Genomic DNA, 18,326 nt, shown 5'->3' on the forward strand with positions numbered 1-18,326 from the left:
TTGGACACTGCCAGGGATCAAGGGACAGCCACAGCTTCTCTGGGAATTCTATTCCAGGCTCTGCCCACCCTCACAGGGTACTTCTCCCCAATATCGCATCCAAACCAGCACATGGAATCAGCCCTGCGCCTGCAGGTCCCACCAGCAGCTCCCAGTGAGAGGAAGATAATTGAAAAGGAGTTTGGTCCCATGTTTAATCGTAGCTCCTTTCACTCTCAAACAGAACAGTTGTGTTTCAAATACTCCTCTCTTTGGAAAACGCTTCCACAAGTAGTTCCATTGGAATTAAAAGTAATTAGTGAAGGTTTAAATACCTCAGTCAAATATGTGATTCAGGTAACACTTCAGGCACTTGTTCTTGACTGAGGATATTGGCCTCATTAGATTTTTACCGGTGTTTCTCAATTCCCCCTTTTTTTCCTCCTCTCTCAGTGGAGGGAGAAACACACAGAAAATATTGGGTGTTTCAGCTGATTATTAAAAAACGAGTGGTGGTTAAAAATGGCTTTTATGGACTTCATGGGGTCAGTGAATGCTCTGTGCCTCAAGGCCCATGGTAAAAACACTTGTTGGTTTCATCTCAGTCAGTTTCATTGCGCTCTTGGAAATTAACGTAAATTCCACGTGGAACATTGCTGACAAATTCAAATTGGGGATTTAAATAAGCTTTTGGCAGTTCAGTGCAAGATATGGCATCTGTGATATTTCCTAAGTGGAAATGCTTTAACATCTCATAAGGGAGGCCAGTGAGTGTCTCCTGCTTCATGAATCAGATGTGGTAGAATTTCAGCTTAATAAATAAGGCTTGTTTTGTTTACATTCGGGAGCATTTACGGGGAAACACATTAACATAAAACAACAAACACATCAGGAAATCGCGTGATTTATGTTAACTGTGAATTAAAAAAGGGGTCTTTTTTTTCCTCTGTAACATTGAAGAGAAATTCCCACCGCAGTGCTGTACTGCTTGGACAGTGTATTTGGGACAGTTTGATCTGTGAAATTGTGAGTGAGGAGGACGAAACAACAGCCCCTCACGGCTGTTATTATTATCTCAAGCCCCCTCAGGGCGGTGCCATGCAGGGTCCCTCACGGCTGTTATTATCTCACAGCCCCCTCAGGCCGGTGCCATGCACGGTCCCTCACGGCCCCCTCAGCTTTCCCGCGCGCGGGCCCGTCTGCGCACGCGCCGCCCCCGCGCGCGGCTGCCCCCGCGTGTGAGCGCGTCCGGCGGCGCGGCGCGTGCGCGGGGGCCGCGTGCCGTGGGTGCGCGCGCAGGCGCGGCGCGGTGCACTGTGGGATACTGCGGCCCGGGCAGGCTGGTGAGGCGGCGCGCGCGGGGCCGGCGGGATCGGGCCGGGGGCGGCGAGCCGGGGCGGAGAGCCGGGCCGGGGAGAGCGAACCGCACCGCAGCGCACCGCAGCGCCTCACCGCTCCCTGCCCCCGCTGTGTCTGCTGCAGCACCGGCGGAGCGGGCGGCGGCGCCATGGCCTCCAGCAGCGGCACCGACGTGATCCAGGTCACCAACGTCTCGCCCAGCGCCAGCTCGGAGCAGATGCGGACCCTCTTCGGCTTCCTGGGCAAGATCGAGGAGCTGCGCCTCTTCCCCCCCGAGTGAGTGCGAGTGCGGGCCCGGGCCCGGCCGCGCCGCCTCCCCCTGCGGCCCTCCCCCCCCGCGCCCTGCCCGCGGCCCGGCGCCGCCTCCTTCCCGCCCGCCCGCCCTCACGGCTGCTCCCGGGGATCCCGCCCGTCCGCCTGCCTCGCTGCTCCCGGCCCAGCCGCCCCGCTCCCGGGGCGCTCTCACGGCTGCTCCCGGGGCTCCCGCCCGCCCTCCCGCCTGGTGCACCGCGCTCGCTGCCGGGCCGTGCGGGGGCGGCTCTGGCTGCGCACCCCGGAGTTGGTGTTCGTAGCGCGGCTCCGCTCGGTCACGGGACTGACTGCGGGCAGTAACGCGGGGCGTGCAGTGACACGTGCGGCTCGGTGAAATTCACATTTGTCTCCCGGAGTTGTTTACCCAAGGTTGTGCCCGCTGACCTCCCGCTGGCTGCGTCACCTCCATAGGCCAACACTTCTAGATACATATAAATGCATTTGTTACAAAGAATTTGCTGCTAGATGATCAGCTAACCACTAATTTAGAAAAAAAAAACAGTTTTAATATTTGTGTTCCTTGCAAACAAATCTGTGCTAAACAGACAGGTAGCTGCTAATAAACAGATACAAATTGCTGATTTGCATATCTTGCAAGGAATTCTGTGCAAATTAACACAAATAATGCACATTCAAAGTGTGTATATAACTGAAAATAAAGTTTCAGGTACCTCAGCAATTTGCAAATAGCCGCAAACAAAAAAAAAAAGATAAGTCAGTTTTTATGTCTTCGTTAACGATTAAATTCTAATGAAAATAAGTAATGCTTTCAGAATCCTTTCTGATGCAATATAAAACTTGGCTGTTAGCAGTGCTGATGGTCGTGTCAGTTTAATTGAATTACAGAACGTGATGTCATTATATGTTGGTGTTTTGCATATTCATTTTGTAAGCTAAAGGTTTTCTTTCTACCATGATGAAAAATAATCATACAAGAACACCGTGTATTATTTTTAATACCCAAAATTGCTAGGACTTTTTTATTTTAAGGGAAAGAAAAGCATCACAAAGCATCTGTTTTTCCTAATTGAGGCTTCAGTCCCTGCTAGCACAAGCCAAGGGAAGCCCAGCCATCTTGCAGATCCAGAAATGGGATCAGTGGTGTCCTTGCAGTTACTTTGGGTTGGATTTTGGCAGTTTCAGGTTGGGGCTGGAGCCTGGAAAGGAATGGAATGTGCCTGTGTATGGAGCTGGAATGCAGGGAGAGCTCAGGCAGGAGTTTCCTTGTTCCCAGCTGGGATCAGTGACATGGCAGAGCTCACCTGGGACAGCTGCAGTCACTGCCTGAGCTGCTCTGGGTTTGAACACCTCGGCTCGTTTCTCAGGGAGGTTGTTGGAGGTGATTTATGTCTCTGGAGCTTTGTAGCTTCAGATACACATTAACTAGTCTGTTCAGAGATCACCTCGGTGCTTTGGTGTCCTTTCCTTTGTGTAAGGGGAGCCTTGGCAGCAATCTCCTGTGGGTTTTCCCTGGATTGACCAGAATCTGCTCTGGGTCACTTCAGATGCCCAGTTCCATTTCACCCCAAAGAGGGGGACATTGTCTAATAATGTCATGTTCCTTCTCTAAATTCCAGTTCCTGACTTTGCCCTGCCCATGGTGTTCATCCATTTTTGGAGGGGTACAGGATATAAATGACAATGTGGGAATTCTCTCCATTATCTGAATCCCTTTGTGTCCTGGATCCTGCTGGGACTCTCCCTGGTCTGTAGCAGTTGAGGAACCAATCCCATTTCCGTTGCTCCACCTCCTCATTTGATCTGTGTCACTCTGACTGCTGTAGAACTTCCTTATTCTCCTGCACTTCCAGATCATATGGAACTTCCTGAGCTTTTCTACATTTCTATTTTTCCCTCTCTCCCCTCATCCACGTCCTTATCCCAGTTTCTTTAATCCCCTATTTCCCATTTATTGTTCACCTCAGCTTCATGCTGCATCTTTAAAGCACAACCAGCTCTGGGACTTCTTCCAATTTTCCTCCTCCTCCTTTTTCTCCTCCTTTTCCCTGACTCCATTGCCTGGTTCTCATCTTTATTGTATTCCATAAAGCTCCATCCAAACTGGAAAGTGAAGGGAATGGATTTCTGAATTTCCTGTATTCCAGCCCCAGGAAATCCTTGGGTGTCCCAGTGTTCATGTGACTGAGACAATTCCTGAATGTTTCAATCTTGGGTGAATTAGAATAATGATGGATGATGGCTTTTTTTGGGAACTGTTGAGAACATCCAGTTCTTGATGAATTTCACTCAGCTTGGCTTTGAGAGTGACTGGAAATACCATTTTTAAAATTGCAATACACAGATGTAAATTAAATGTCAGGCTGCAGAAGCATTGCCTAACACATTTTCAGTTGTTATTTTAGGTTCATTATTTTGGGAAAAAGCTCAGCTCTCCCAAAGCTTTCCCAGTGGCACTCCTGGCTGTAAACAGGATCTGCTGAAGAGTCAGTAGGATCTGCTCTGGTTCACATTCCTTTGTTATCACTGACATTTTAAAAATGCCTGAAAATATTGGGCTGCATTTCTGTAATGAATTGTGTAATTTTTTTGCAATTTAGATTAGTAACTCCTTCAGCTGTGCCATCACCCCTTGACTTACTTTTCTCTACAATTTTATTGTAATTTTGTTACACCTTCTACTAACGCTTCTTTGGGTTTATGTTTTTATTATTTTTTATCTCTTATTTATGTCCTCTTATTAATTATTACTTAAGGACTAAAAAAGGCACCATTTTGGCAAGCTGGTGTGGATTCGTGGGCCATTCAGGAGCCAACAGATTCAATTTTTCTCTCTCATTTATCACTGCAGTTACTTCCCAATTTATTCAGTCTGCAGGCTGTGGGAGCAAGTGGCTGTTGCTAATTTTAATGCTTCAGAAGCTGCAATGTGCTGGCTCCAATTTAGTTTTCCTCATCAGGTTAAATGTAAGGTTATTCAAGTGTGGTCTGACAGACACTGGGGGCAGTTGTGTGTGTTGGGCTCAGTGGGGCTGAAGGTGAGGGAGCTTTTGGCATTTGCAGTGCCAAAAATAGACCCTGGATCTGTCTGGTTGTGTCGGAGTTGTTCCCTGAATTCTGACAACTCCCAGTGCTGAAAGGCTTGATCAGCCTCAGCAGCACAGATCAAACTGCTCTGCTCCTGGGATGCCTTTGAAGTTGCATGTCTTGGAGTTGTGGCTAGGAATCCAGGTAGGAAAAGCAGATTTTTGTCAGGATCAGTGAGTGTTTTCAGAGCTCTTCAGGCTGACCTGGACCTCTGGCCTGCTGTAGGAACAAGGGGTTTAGGACTTGCTGCTGCTGCCACTCCCTGCCCTGGGCCTTCTGGAGGCAGCTTTTAACTCATCTCTTGCACAGCTCTGTCTGCAGGACAGTTCATCTTCCTATCTTTCCTTTTATACCTCCAATTAAAGCAAAATCTTTAAAAAAGCCCCACTTTCAGGACATGGGGGCTCTTGAAACCTGTTTTAGACCTGGCCTGGATTGACTCTGCATCTGGTTTTCCAGTTTGGTTTGGTTTTAGGGAAGTCACAGCTGTAGTTGTACAATTCTTTCCTGTTGTAGGAAGTAGATTTCTGGGTTGGTTTTTCTTTGAAGTGACTGAAAACTTCTCAATTTTGAATTTCTAGGTTGACAGACAGTTGTTTTGAGCTGGAAATAGGTACAGACCTACCTTGTGAAAAGCCTGTTTTACTGTTCAGGAGCTTTTCATTGCCTGCCTGAGCTCCTTGAATTTTCCTTGGTTTGTTCTTTCCTGCTGAAAGACAGACAGGAGCTCAGCACTGAGTATTCCTCAGAATGTGGGAAAGGCAGCATGGTGAAGTTTTGTCCAGAAGCTGGTATGGAATTGGGTGGATAAATAAAGCAGAATCCCAACTGGTTTGGGTTGGAAAGGAGCTTAAAGCCCATCCAGTGCCACCCCTGCCATGGCAGGGACACCTTCCACTGTCCCAGGCTGCTCCAAGCCCCATCCAGCCTGGCCGTGGGCACTGCCAGGGATCCAGGGGCAGCCACAGCTTCTCTGAAAATTCTATTCCAGGACCTCCCCACCCTCCCAGCCAGGAATTCCTTCCCAATATCCCATCCATCCCTGTCCTCTGTCAGGTTAAAGCCATCACCACACGTCCTGCCCCTACATGCCCTTGTCACAAGTCACAACGATCTTTTAATCATCACCCTCTTCATTTCACAATTAATAAGTAATTCAGGGTCTAGTGGGAAAGCACAGGGTTTAACTGATAGGGAATTGGTAACTTTTTCTCTCTTTTCAGCCAAGTTTTTCTCCCAGCCAGGGAAGAATTTGCATTTAGGTGGTCACTCACAGATTTATTGTTCCTAGCAACTAACACACAGCTCCGAGTGAGAACAGCACTAATGCAGCTCCAAATGAAGCACTAAAACCATTGGGGTCATTTTGGGGTCGATGTGGTGTTTTCCCTGCTGCCCTGAGTGATGTCTCTCTCTCTCTCTGTCTCTTGCAGTGACTCCCCCTTGCCGGTGTCGTCGCGCGTGTGCTTTGTAAAGTTCCACGACCCCGACTCGGCCGTGGTGGCCCAGCACCTGACAAACACTGTGTTCGTTGACAGAGCCCTCATAGTCGTTCCCTATGCTGAAGGTTTGTAACTTGTTTGATGTTCTATGGGGCCACCTTTGGGTGGTGGTTGATTCCTGTCTAGTGCACAAAGTTTACCACTAGTCCAATGTCAAACGTGTCAGAGATTGCCATTCTGAAACCCTTGGTATATTGCCTTTGGCCCCTGGATTTGATCAGTTTGTTTAAATAGTGACACCAAATCCAAGTGGAAAGTTTTGTGTGTCTTAAAGCGTAGAATAATGACGTTTTAGGCAGAATTCTATGCAAATTTTGCTCTGTGTCAGTCTCAGTGAGACATTTTCCCAAACAGACTGTGATGCAAACAGGTCAATATTTTAAGGAGATTTTTGCCTTAATAATTGTTTGCCACTTTCACTCTCTTCATGAGAATGGTTTCTCCCTGCCTGGGAGTGCATGGGAGAGGAACTAACATTCCTTTGGGATATGCTGCCACTGCATTTATTTGGGAACATCCCCAAAAAAGGCCCTCACTCTCCTTGTGGAGTCCAATATACCAAGGGTTTGAATAATTATGCTTTAATTCAAAAGTGACATCTTCCAAGAGGTGCCACATGGGCACTGGTCCTAGTTTTTAATTCCAAGTTTTCTTGTTCATCCTTGATATATTTAATAGAATTTCACTAAATAATAAACTCTTCTCTCTGTTATTTGTGTGTGTGATTTTTGTAGTGGAGAAGGCAAATGCAAAGCCCTTCCAGATGACTGAAAAACAGTGGGTCCTCTGCAGCTACAGGGGATTCTAGCCATTAACTAAAGGCCAGCAAGCACTCAAGTCCCCAAGTGTTTTCCTGGTGTAACCACTTGTTAACTACATTTTCTCTTCTTCTTTTTATTTTTACATTTTAGGGTGTTACAGTAATTTGAAAGGCAATGAGCAGGGTTTTTGGAACTTACCTTAAAAGCAAAGTGCTGAGAAGACACCTCTTCTTACAGAAGTCTTATTAAACTCTTCTAGACTTGCTTTAGAAGTAACTGATTTCCATTGTACTTGTGCATTTCTTGATTTACTTCTGGGAAAGGTTGAATTGAATAAAATCTTGCAGATTAAGTCATACTACAGTGCTAAGTTTGGTACATGGCCTGGGTTCACACCTGTAATCTGTCATGCTGGAGCTGTCTCTTGAGGCCTGGGGAGCTGTCTTATCTTATCTTTGTATTCCTTGAGCCTAAAAGATACGAAACTTAAAAGGTGTCAAAATTCCTGGAGTGTAGGAATGAGCAGTGTGGCCTCTGACTGAGCCCTGCTGCTTGCTGAGGGCACAGAACCTTTTCTGCAACGGAGTTACTGCTCCTGCTGCCACTGCTGGAGAATAGCAGAGCTGAAAGGCTTCTTGTCCCTGTCTGGGTATTACACACAGCAAGAGTCCAGTGAATTTCTGCTGGAATATTCTCCAAGGCCCATGGCAATAATGCCAGTGTTTAACTCTTCCTATGAGGATAAACCCACTTTTCTCTCTGTCAGTCTGACTTTGTCCACTATGGATAAATCTGGCGCATAGAGAAACCTGCCCAGGAGCTTTGCTTCAGAAAATCAAATTATTAAAGTAGAATATGTTACTGGGCCTGTTAAGGAGCCACTCCTGGGCTGTACCTTGTGTTGTTTAACAGTTCAGAATTGATTGTCCTTGGCACATCACAAGAGAGGTGTTCAGCCAATAAAGTATTGCCCCTGGTTTGATAATCCCACACTTCTGTCCCTGTGCTGGAGTAGTTTTCCCCAAAAATGCAGCCTGCCAGGGTCCCAATCCGACCAGAACCAGCATTTCCCAAACCCTCAGTGCCACTGCTGATGTGCTTAAAGCCAGGCATGTGCTGACACAGGCCCTCCTCTCTCTGATACCTGCTGTGCTAATTAATGAACCTGTGTGATAATTGCCTGTCACTAAAGCAAATGTTTATTATCTGTTCAGTGCAATCATTCCCCCCCTGACCCAAGTTTTAGCTCACACAGACACTTTGGTGTTGGCTGTTGCTTTGTGTTATAGAGCTATACACAAAGGCTACGGTAAGGTTTAGTATTTGTCATTTTCTCTGGGCTAATTCCTGGATTTGGAAGGAACTCTTAAGGTTAAAGATGGCTGGGGGGGGTGTTTAGGTTCTTTGGTTAATGTTTGTTTCTTTTGTCTGTTTCTTTTTCTTTCATTTCTACACATTCATGCAGTATTTCATGGTTCTAACAAAGCAGCAGTAAAAAAAGCTCTTGAAGCATGAAAATTAACTGGTGAGGGGCCTCATTGCTTTTTTTAAATTGTAGTTTATATAAATACTTTTTAAAGAAACAATTAGAGGATCAGATGCATGATTTTTTTTAATGGATGCAGATCTTCTATGAGGTGTCTCGAGCTAAGTCTGAGGATTTGTATTTAGATGCCAGAAATGTTGTAGTTGCACTAATTTGAAATGTTTAGCTATAATTGATAAATATCCTCTTGAGACATAATTTTGCATGCCAAATGACCCCATAATCTCTCTGTAGGTATGTTGATATATTTATGCATTCCTGCCCTTTGCCTCCATGACCTTTTTCCCCTGTCCCTCCATAACTTTGGGTATCTAAAGTGCTGCCAGCTCAGTGCCACGAGCCAGATATCAGTGCTGTGTATTGTACATTTGTGTAGATTATCGGCACTTCTCAGTATAGGTGGGAGGAACCATTACCTTTATTTAACAGTGGTTTTTCTTTTTTGTTGTTGTGTTTTACAGTTCTTTTCCCTGGTTCAGCCTGAACTATATACCAGGCCCTGCTGAAAATACCACCCAACAGTTTTCTTCTGCAGCTTATCCAGTTTCTCTTAAGTGCCCTGTACATATTGTATGTTTTATGATGAGATGCAGTTTCTTAATATGTATTACAGAAACACTACTGGTATTTGCAAATATATAGTACAATTGTTTTATTGAACTCTCATTTTGGGGGCTTGGGCACATTAACAAATTAATCCATCTGTATAGGGCTTTTGCTGTTGGATAGAGTAAAAACCCCTCCACAATTGTGTCCTGGTAGGGCCCTGAGCACTCTGTGTGCAGAGCAGGCAGTGCAATGAGCCCCTGGTCTTAGTTGGCCACAAGACTTTGGGCCAGAAGTCCCCTGTGCCACGGCAGGTGGTAGCAGCATTGTTGGTGCTCTAAGCTGGCACATATTGGAACAAATGCATTTTACTGCACAGGTAAGGAATGTGCCAGCATCCCTGTGTGTATCCCAGCCACAGACACACCCCCAGCATTCCCGGAGAGCCGCAGGGATCGCATTCCATGTGCCACGTCAGCAAAAGCCCTACCCAAAACACCCATCCCTTCTCTTTAAGTTTGCCAAAATTTGTATGGTAGGTGTAAAAGAAAACAATAGTGAACTGTACCATATTATTAACCCCTAAATCCAACTTTTTTTGTCTTGTGTATCTTGATTTTTCTGTGTGCTTTGTAGTGAAGCAGCCGACACGAGTCGTTGTTCATAAAACAGCTTTTGAAAGTTGAGAGCACTCTCACCCCTGGAGAACCGACTGTGCTTGCTTACGTTTGGTTCATGACTTAAAAATCGAGTACAGGTGATGAAACCTTGGCAGTGTTAACAACAAAGTAGTGTGTATTGTGCTATTTTTTTGCTCTAGAAACTTAACCTTTTGTAGAGAAAAAGGAACAGTCAAATTGTCACCCATTGAAGTTGCATTCTGACAAAAAAAGTTAATGCTAAATATTAATAGCCATCAAGCTTTGTATTTTAGCCAACATAAGTACTTTCAACAAACTCAGGTGGTGTATCAGGGAGACTTTGCTGGGTGTATTTGTGTATTTGGTGCCTCTGGGCTGGGATGCTCTCTAATGCCAGGCTGTTTTCCTGCAGGAGTCATTCCTGATGAGACTAAGGCTTTGTCTCTCTTGGCACCAGCTAATGCCGTGGCAGGGCTGCTGCCCGGGGGTGGCCTGCTGCCCACTCCCAACCCTCTCTCTCAGGTAGGCTGGGAAACATTTTGTGTCTTCTGCTGCATTCCCATGTAATTCCACTTCATTTCCAGGATTGATGTGCTAATGCCAATTCTTAGAATATGTTCCTGACCCCGATGGATTGGGACAGCTCTGATGTGAATCAAGACACAACACTGATCAGCTGTTAGATAGAATATTCTTATTTCCCTATTTCCATATTTTCTGGTATCTCAGGGCCCTGTTTGTGTCTCCTACCCCTTACCCACTGTACTTACAGATGTAACAAGCAGCAGAGATCCTGTAGATTTTAAATTCCACGAGTCAAAGGAGCTGCCATGCTGTGAGATTCCCTTCATTAATCCTCCAGCTGAGGGGAAAATTGGAGCCTGGTTCTGTGAACCCACAGGAATTCATGTGGAAGATGAACAGTGAGAATTACACATTGTGGGAGCAGTTGGAGTCACAGCTCAGCTCTTACAGGCCACAGAATCAAAGTGCAGGAGGCAAATTAATCCTAATAAAGCCTCATTAATCCTGCACTTCTCCAACTTCAACTCATGCTTAGCTGAAGGACCCTCTGACCATGGAGCTGCTCAGGAGGGAAGATCCTAAATTTAACCTTTGAAACCCAGAGAAGGGGTTGGAAGAACCAAATGCAACCCAAAGATTTCATTCCCTAAGAGCTGTGCATATCAATTCTGTCAGTGGTTGTTGAGCCACCTTGATTCCAGTGGTGTCTCTGGAGCCCAAGCTGCTCCCAGTCCTCTTCCTGGTGGGATGTGTTAAACATCCATTTTAGGGGAATGTGCTGCAGTCAGGCTTTCAAGCCCATCTTGAAGGTGTGTGGTGGGTTTGAGTGTCTGTCTTGATCATCTCACTTGAATTGGCCCAAAATGAGCTGCTTTAGGGAGCATTCTGCTCTCCCAGGGGCTTTTAACCAAATTTGAGACATTTGCAAAGATGCGGTATTGTTACATTGCCTTTTAACATAAGCCATGACCATCTCAATCCTAAATTAAATTAGAAATGAGGTGATTTCCTCAGAAACTCAGAATGAATTTGCATTTTAGCACTGGAAAATAACTTTGTTTCATACTACCCCTTCAGTTTGCTGGAATGCTTTACTTTTCCACCTTTATTTTTCGGGATGCAAAGGGAAATGCTGATCCCAGGGTTTGTCACTGCCTGTGGCCCTAACTGCTGTCTCTGTCACAGATTGGTGCTGTCCCTTTAGCTGCTTTAGGAGCTCCTGCTCTCGACCCTGCCCTTGCTGCTCTTGGGCTTCCTGGAGCAAACCTGAACTCCCAGGTACGTCCTCATTCCAAAATATTTTTTATTGTCTTCATTTATGTTACTTCACAGACACTGCCTGGAAACTCCAGGGGTTGTTTCTGCTTGGAATAAAAAATATCTCCCTGAATATCAAATTAAATGCTGGAAGGGGCCGTGGAATATTTTGGGAATAGCAATTAAATATTTGAAATCTGTGTAATTATCAGGCCAGGAACCTGTCCTGTACTTCATGTAAAGAGTAGTTTGACTTTTTAATTTGTAGATGTCAAAAATGTGAAGAGGCTTTATTAGGTTGTTAAAGCTGAATAAAAAAAGACTTTTAGGTACTAAGTAATAGAGTACTGAGTATATATACTCAATATACAGTATTTTATATCAATAAAATATGTCAATGTAAATATATTGAGGATATCTATGTATTTAAGAGGTAAGAGCCAAATATGGTTTTACACCAACAAGAAGTAGCAATAATTTAATGTATTGCTACTGCCATCATTTAGCAATTTTTTTAGTGTATACTATGTGGAATAACAAGCAAATAATGGTGAAAATTAAATAAAAAATGGGAGGAGGGGGAAGCATTTTAATGGCATATTAGAAAAATGTAAATTTGGGGTGATGAAGGATTTTTGTGCATTAAACCAGAAGATTGTAACAAACTGTTCTGGTTCATTATAAAGAAAGTGAGTGAGGATTAAACATCCACTTTTTAATACCCCACTGGTGTATGAAGTGACTGATCATAATAACACCTGGATTTTCCTAGAAGCTGTAAAATACAGTTTTTCATGGAAGCTGCAGATGTTGACATTGAGACCTTCAGTGGACAGACAGCACAGAGCTCTGTTCTCTTACAGTAACAGAAATAACCTGTCCACAGAGTTATTAATACATCATTAGAGATACAAATACAGCCCAGCAGTGTCCTGTTATCCATTTTGTATTTTATCCATTTGTGGGTTTATTCCTGACTCTCTCCAGGGCAGGGCTGTGTTTGGCTGCAGTGGAACATGAAGCCCCTGAGCCCCCAGGGTGGGATGTTCACAGCCTCCCAGCAGCCCCACTTACACCAGATCAGTGAGGCTTTTCCTCCTTGCTGGGACTGTTCTGGTCTGGTTTTCCAGCTGGGAAAACTTCCAAGGAAGATTCTCTTCAGCTCACACATCTCCCAACTTGGTTCTAACTTCATTTTTCTTTCCCTCACAGTCTCTCGCAGCAGATCAGCTCCTAAAACTTATGAGCACAGTGGATCCAAAGTAAGCACCAGTGTTCCCAATTCTTGTGTTGCTGTGCTGGGGAATATCCATGGGGATTCAGTGCCCAGTCCTTGTCCTGCTGGAGCTGATGGCAGCTGGGAATGGGCTTGGAGCACCCTGGGCTAGGGAAGGTTCCCTGCCCATGGCAAGGGGTGGGATGAGATGGGATTTAGTGTCCTTCCAAATCCAAACCATTCCAGGATTCCCTTCTCTTACAAACTGTCTCAGTCTGACAATGCAGATCTGTATCCCTTGGATTCCTCAGTCCTGAATTTGTGGAATTTTGTGTTGACCAGGTTGAACCATGTGGCTGCAGGTCTTGTGTCCCCAAGTCTGAAATCAGATACCTCCAGTAAAGAAATAGAAGAGGCCATGAAGAGAGTCCGAGAAGCACAGTCCTTAATTTCTGCTGCTATAGAGCCAGGTAATTCCAGCCTGGAATGAGCCATTCCTGCCAGGATGGAGCTTGGACAGCACAGGATAGAAACTGATGGTGTGCAGAATACTGTTTTAATGCCTGTGGTCTGTAGGGAATTCTGTAGGGAATTCATTTATTAGCTTCTTAATCATCCTGCAGTGGATGCTCCATGTGTGCTGCAGAAATGTGCTGGAATTAATCCATTGTTTTTCCCAAAATTCGCTGATTTGAAGGCTGTGAAACATCTGGGCAAGTTTCTAAAAAAATTTTTTTTTTTGAGCTTATTTCAACAGGTTTGATTTTAGAGCAAGCTCCAGCAGTTCTCCCACAAATGTCAGAGCCACCAAGTCTGAATGACAGAAACCTGAACACTGAAAACAGAGTTCTGCAGCCTCCTGATGATTTCTAGGAAAGAACAGAGCTCCTGTTCTTGTTCTTCTTTAGCTTGAGGGTTTTTTTTGGTGGGAAGTTCAAAACAATCATTTGAGAGGTTCTTCAACCCCTCACAAAACGGCAGATTCTGGGATTTTCACAGGATTTTCCATTGCCCTGCAGCCTTCAGCTTTGCACTGACTTAAATCAAGTTTTTTCTGAATTTTGACTTCTCCAGTTTTGCATAAAACTGTTATTTTATTTCACAATCGTGTCTCTGTCCTGTGTTGGTTCTTTGTGTCTTCTTGTGAAGAACATGATAGATGAGCCTGCATTTCAAATGGCAAAACTTGGTTAATTTATATCTATTACATGAAGCTCCAGGTCCTTCCTTTTAGAAAATCCTTTTGAATACTCAAAAAACCCTGGTTTTTACTCTGTTTTTCCTTTTTCAGACAAAAAAGATGAAAAACGAAGACATTCGAGGTCGAGGTCACGCTCGAGGAGGAGGAGGACACCTTCCTCATCCAGACACAGGTGAGTGAGCAATTCCTCCCACAGATGGAACAATCCCTGCAAAAATCATTCTTGGAAGGGACACTTGGGTTTGGATTAGTGCTCTAGAGATTTAGTCACGTTTCATTGTCAGTTGTGCAGGACGAGGAGAGCAGGGAGAGAGGGAGAGCAGGAAGTGAGTAATTCTTTTAAAACACCTCCCACAGATGGAATAATTCCTGCAAAAATAATTTTTGGAAGGGACACTTGGGTTTGGATTAGTGCTCTAGAGATTTATTCACATTTCAGTGTCAGCAGAACTCCTGTGCAGGACAAGGAGAGCTGTGCATGGAGGCTTTAGTTGGATTTCTGGGGATTTCCTTAGCACTTAGCTGGGCTGGAATAGCCCCAAACTGTCCTTTCTGTGACTCCCATGCTGCTGTTTCCCTGGCAGACGCTCCAGAAGCAGATCAAGGAGAAGATCCCATTCCAAATCCAGAAGCAGGAGGCGATCCAAAAGTCCAAGGAGAAGGAGATCTCATTCCAGAGACAGGAGCAGGAGGTCTCGGAGCACATCCAAAACCAGGTAATGCCTCCAGGGCTGTAAATAATTCTCTCCAACTCCTCAGTTCAAGGAGGACATGGAGTGGCTGGAGAGCCATCCCTGTCCTTCCCAGCTCTGCTTTCCTGTCCCTGTGCAGCAAATCAGGAAGTGCTTTTGAATGGTTTGAAAATGCCTTTGACTGACATTCTCTCTTCTGCCAAAAGGGATAAAAAGAAGGAAGAGAAAGAAAAGAAACGTTCGAAAACTCCCCCCAAAAGCTACAGCACAACCAGAAGATCCAGAAGCACAAGCAGGTACAGAAATGGGATTTTCCTTGCTCTCTGTTCCCAGCAGGATTTTGATTCACTTAATTATTAAATAGAAAGAAATGTTCTTGCAGTAGAGCAGCTGGAGAGTGTCCCTGGCCATGGCAGGGGGTGGAATGAGCTGGACTTTGAGGTTCCAACCCGAACTGTGCCTGGATCCCCTTGGATCCTGATTCCAGTGTGGATGGTGCACAACAGCACCTGTACCACCTGTGTCTATGAGATATTTTATTTTCCTGTAGTGTTTGAGGTAAATTATTTTAAATTTAGAACAGTTTCTCCTTGCTCTCTGTCAGAGTTTGATGCTCCAAGGTCACTGCCAAGCTCTTCCTGATTTCGGGAACAAATCCAGGCAAAACGTGTTTCATTTTTTTTAAAAAACTTCCAAGTTTAACTTGCAGTTTTAACAACTCTTTAGTACCTTGTGAACAGGGCTGGGTTTGGAGTTAGGGATGCATTTGAGGCTTTAAAAAAATGAAAACTGAGTTCATATCTCCTGTGTCTGTCCCTGCAGAGAACGGCGGCGCAGGAGGAGCCGGAGTGGGACACGATCCCCGAAAAAACCCAGATCTCCCAAACGGAAAATGTCCCGATCCCCATCACCCAGAAGGTCAGGGAAACACTTGGCTGGAAAAAAGGGTGTCTGGGTGGGAAATTCCAAATTGTGACCTACAGAGAAGCTCACAGGGGATTCTGTTTGGGATGGATCTGTGCTCCCTGTTCTGCTTTTACCATCAGTTCATCAGCTCTGAGCACAGAGCTGCCCTGGGCTTGGCTGGGAGCTCCAGGGGTCAGTTCCAGGGGTGGTAGGAGTAGGACAGGAATTTGGCTCTGCACAGGAGGAATCAACTGATTTTGGTTGGCCTGGGCATCCTGTGACCCTATCCTGGGGTGGGAGCTTGAGGTGCTCCTTTGGAAAACACTGGAACTTGCTGTTCTTACTGCCCAGGATTTGGACTGTGTGATCTCTGTGGGGCCCTTCAGCTCAGGGGATTCCATGGCTCTATTTAGCACAGCATTTCTCAGCCCTGGCTTTGCAGTGGTGTGCTAAGAAATTGGGGTTTGGGGTATTTCCTGAAAGCAGAAGCTGTTCCTAGCTGCACTCTGCCTGTGGGTTTGTTGTGGACTGTGGGTAACGCTCTGGGCAGAGTTCAGCCATGGAATGGAGTGGTGATGATGATGATGTGCTTCATCCCTCTGCTGCTGTATCCTCACAGGCATAAAAAGGAAAAGAAGAAGGATAAAGACAAGGAGAGGAGCAGAGACGAGAGGGAGCGATCAACGAGCAAGAAAAAGAAGAGCAAAGACAAGGAGAAGGATCGAGACCGGAAATCGGAGAGCGATAAGGATGTGAAAGTATGTTCCATAAACCCCTGGAGCTGCTGCCAGCCCTGCCCCACATCCCCACAGCCCCCACCCTGCCCCACAGGGAAGTGTTAACGTGTCCCTTTCCCTGGCAAAGCAGGTCACAAGGGACTACGACGAGGAGGAACAGGGCTACGACAGCGAGAAGGAGAAGAAGGAGGAGAAGAAGGTGGCAGATGCTCCCTCCCCCAAAGGGAAGGAGCCCGGAGCTGAGAAGGGCACTGGGGATCCAGCCAGGGAGTCCAAGGTGAACGGGGATGACCACCACGAGGAGGACATGGACATGAGCGACTGAGCCCTCCCACAGCCCCTCACAGTGTGATCCTTTATGCTGTACTTGTTAATCCTCAACCTAGATGTATCCAGCTCCGAGCTCTCCATGGTCTGTCCATCCCGATACTAACTCACACCCAAAGCTTGAGACAGGGACCCCCCTGCTCCGGGGCCAGGCCAGGCCACACCTCCCTCCCTCCTTCCCCCTCTCCCTCCGGAGTGTCCCGGGCTGAGCCAGCAGGGCCCAGCAGTGTGGGAGTGCCCCGGGAGCAGGGGGAGAGTGGCACAACCCCCTGTCCTGCAGGGGTGCCCCGGGAGTGTGGCACAATGTCCTTGTCCTGCAGCCCCAGGACAGCCACCGAGGGCTGCCCCGGACACTCCGGAGTCGGCCTTGGATCACACCAGCTCTGTGCTCCTGGCTTCAGTGCTGGGCTCGGTTGGGTTTGGTTTCCTGGTGGGTTTTGCTTGGCTTTGCCCAGAGCTCAGTGCCCTGACCTTCCTGAGGGCTCTCTCCCCACCACATCCCTTCAGCCCCACGCAGGGTGAGCTGCAATGGTCTGACCTCAGAAGGGGAATCCTGCCCGTGCCCAGTGAGGGAAGGTTGGGGGAGCAGCTTTCCCCAGGGCTGGGGGCTCAGGAGCTCACCCGCTGCAGCAGGGAGTGCATTTTAAAATGACCTTGGTCTGTTTTTAAAGCAAGTCCATTGATAATGTACTTTTTACTTGATCTCAAGTTGTACAAATGGATGAATTTGTGTTCCTGTCCCGGCCGTTCCCTCCCTCCCGCACTCGGTGATCCCATGGTATTTGCAGAGTAGTTACCCAAAGCTGTTCCTTAGTTCCAGCAGCTCCAGAGCTTTTACTTTTGTGCAGGTAAAGAGACAAAAGTAGCCGACAGTCTGTGCCATGTCGATGTACAGTTTCGGAAAATGTTTTACAAAACTTTGATAATAAAACCCTGAAACTTCAACTCCTCTTCCTAGAAAACTCCTGGGTTTTATTTCCACTGCTGGATGCACTGAACTTTACCTCATTCCTTAGAGGAGAATTTTGTTTCTATTTCCCTGTTACAGTGAAGAAGGAATTATTTTACTTTTTGGGGCAAAAATGGGTTAAAATAGGAATGTGGAGGTTTATGGGACTGCTGAGAAGGACCAGAATTAACAGCTGGTGGATGAAAAGCTGGAAAATCTTCCAGGGAGAGCTCAGAGCTCCTGCCAGTGCCTAAAGGGACTCCAGGAGAGCTGGAGAGGGACTGGGGACAAGGATGGAGGGACAGGACACAGGGAATGGCTTCCACTGCCACAAGGCAGGGATAGGAACCTGATGGATCAGCTGGAGCAACCTCAGGGCCAAAACCGCAGTTATGGAAATCTTTCTTTTAACTGGGAATGGTTGAAGACCTTCCTGAAGTTTTCCTTCCCCTTTAGAAACAGATTTAAAATCATTAAATCTGTAACTGCAGAGGGAGGCACTGAAGACTCTCAGCTCAGGGGCTGATGCTGGGGGCAGGAGAGCAAGGCTGAGTTTAAAAACCAAAAACCCCAAGCCATCCCTCCAAACCACCCAAAAAAGCCCCAGCCCTCACAAAAGAACCCAAAACAAACCAAAACAAAAAAAAACAACAAAAAAAACCCCAAAAAAAACCCACCCAAAACAAACCTCAAGCCCAAAAGAACCCCAAACCCCCAAACAGTCCCCCTCAAAACAAAAAAAAACAAAAAAAAAAAAAAACAACTAAACCAAAAATCCCCTCCAACCACCCAACCTGCCAGGCCAAAGCCTCTGTGGACATTGCA

At 46.2% G+C, this 18,326-nt stretch overlaps 1 protein-coding gene across 3 annotated transcripts; it reads left to right on the top strand.

Annotated features, from left to right (window-relative positions):
- The first annotated feature begins 1,218 nt into the window (after positions 1-1,218).
- On the top strand, positions 1,219-17,497 carry SRSF11 (serine and arginine rich splicing factor 11). 3 transcript variants are annotated; one of them, XM_085067372.1, is made up of 13 exons: positions 1,219-1,322; positions 1,462-1,614; positions 6,129-6,262; positions 10,104-10,213; positions 11,402-11,494; positions 12,686-12,735; positions 13,032-13,159; positions 13,981-14,062; positions 14,475-14,606; positions 14,789-14,878; positions 15,405-15,500; positions 16,108-16,246; positions 16,353-17,497. In XM_085067372.1, exons 2-13 carry the CDS (start codon positions 1,487-1,489, stop codon positions 16,548-16,550), a joined length of 1,380 nt encoding a protein of 459 aa, XP_084923498.1. In that variant the 5' UTR covers positions 1,219-1,322; positions 1,462-1,486; the 3' UTR covers positions 16,551-17,497. The 3 variants fall into 3 exon arrangements, with proteins under 3 accessions (XP_084923498.1, XP_084923499.1, XP_084923501.1); XM_085067373.1 differs by having other exon boundaries at positions 16,356-17,497; XM_085067375.1 differs by lacking the exons at positions 1,219-1,322; positions 1,462-1,614 and having other exon boundaries at positions 6,129-8,483; positions 8,966-10,213.
- Positions 17,498-18,326: the final 829 nt, after the last annotated feature.

The sequence above is a fragment of the Lichenostomus cassidix genome, chromosome 8 (genome assembly GCF_008360975.1).
Source record: "Lichenostomus cassidix isolate B80296 chromosome 8, HeHo_3.0, whole genome shotgun sequence".
Taxonomy (NCBI): domain Eukaryota; kingdom Metazoa; phylum Chordata; class Aves; order Passeriformes; family Meliphagidae; genus Lichenostomus; species Lichenostomus cassidix.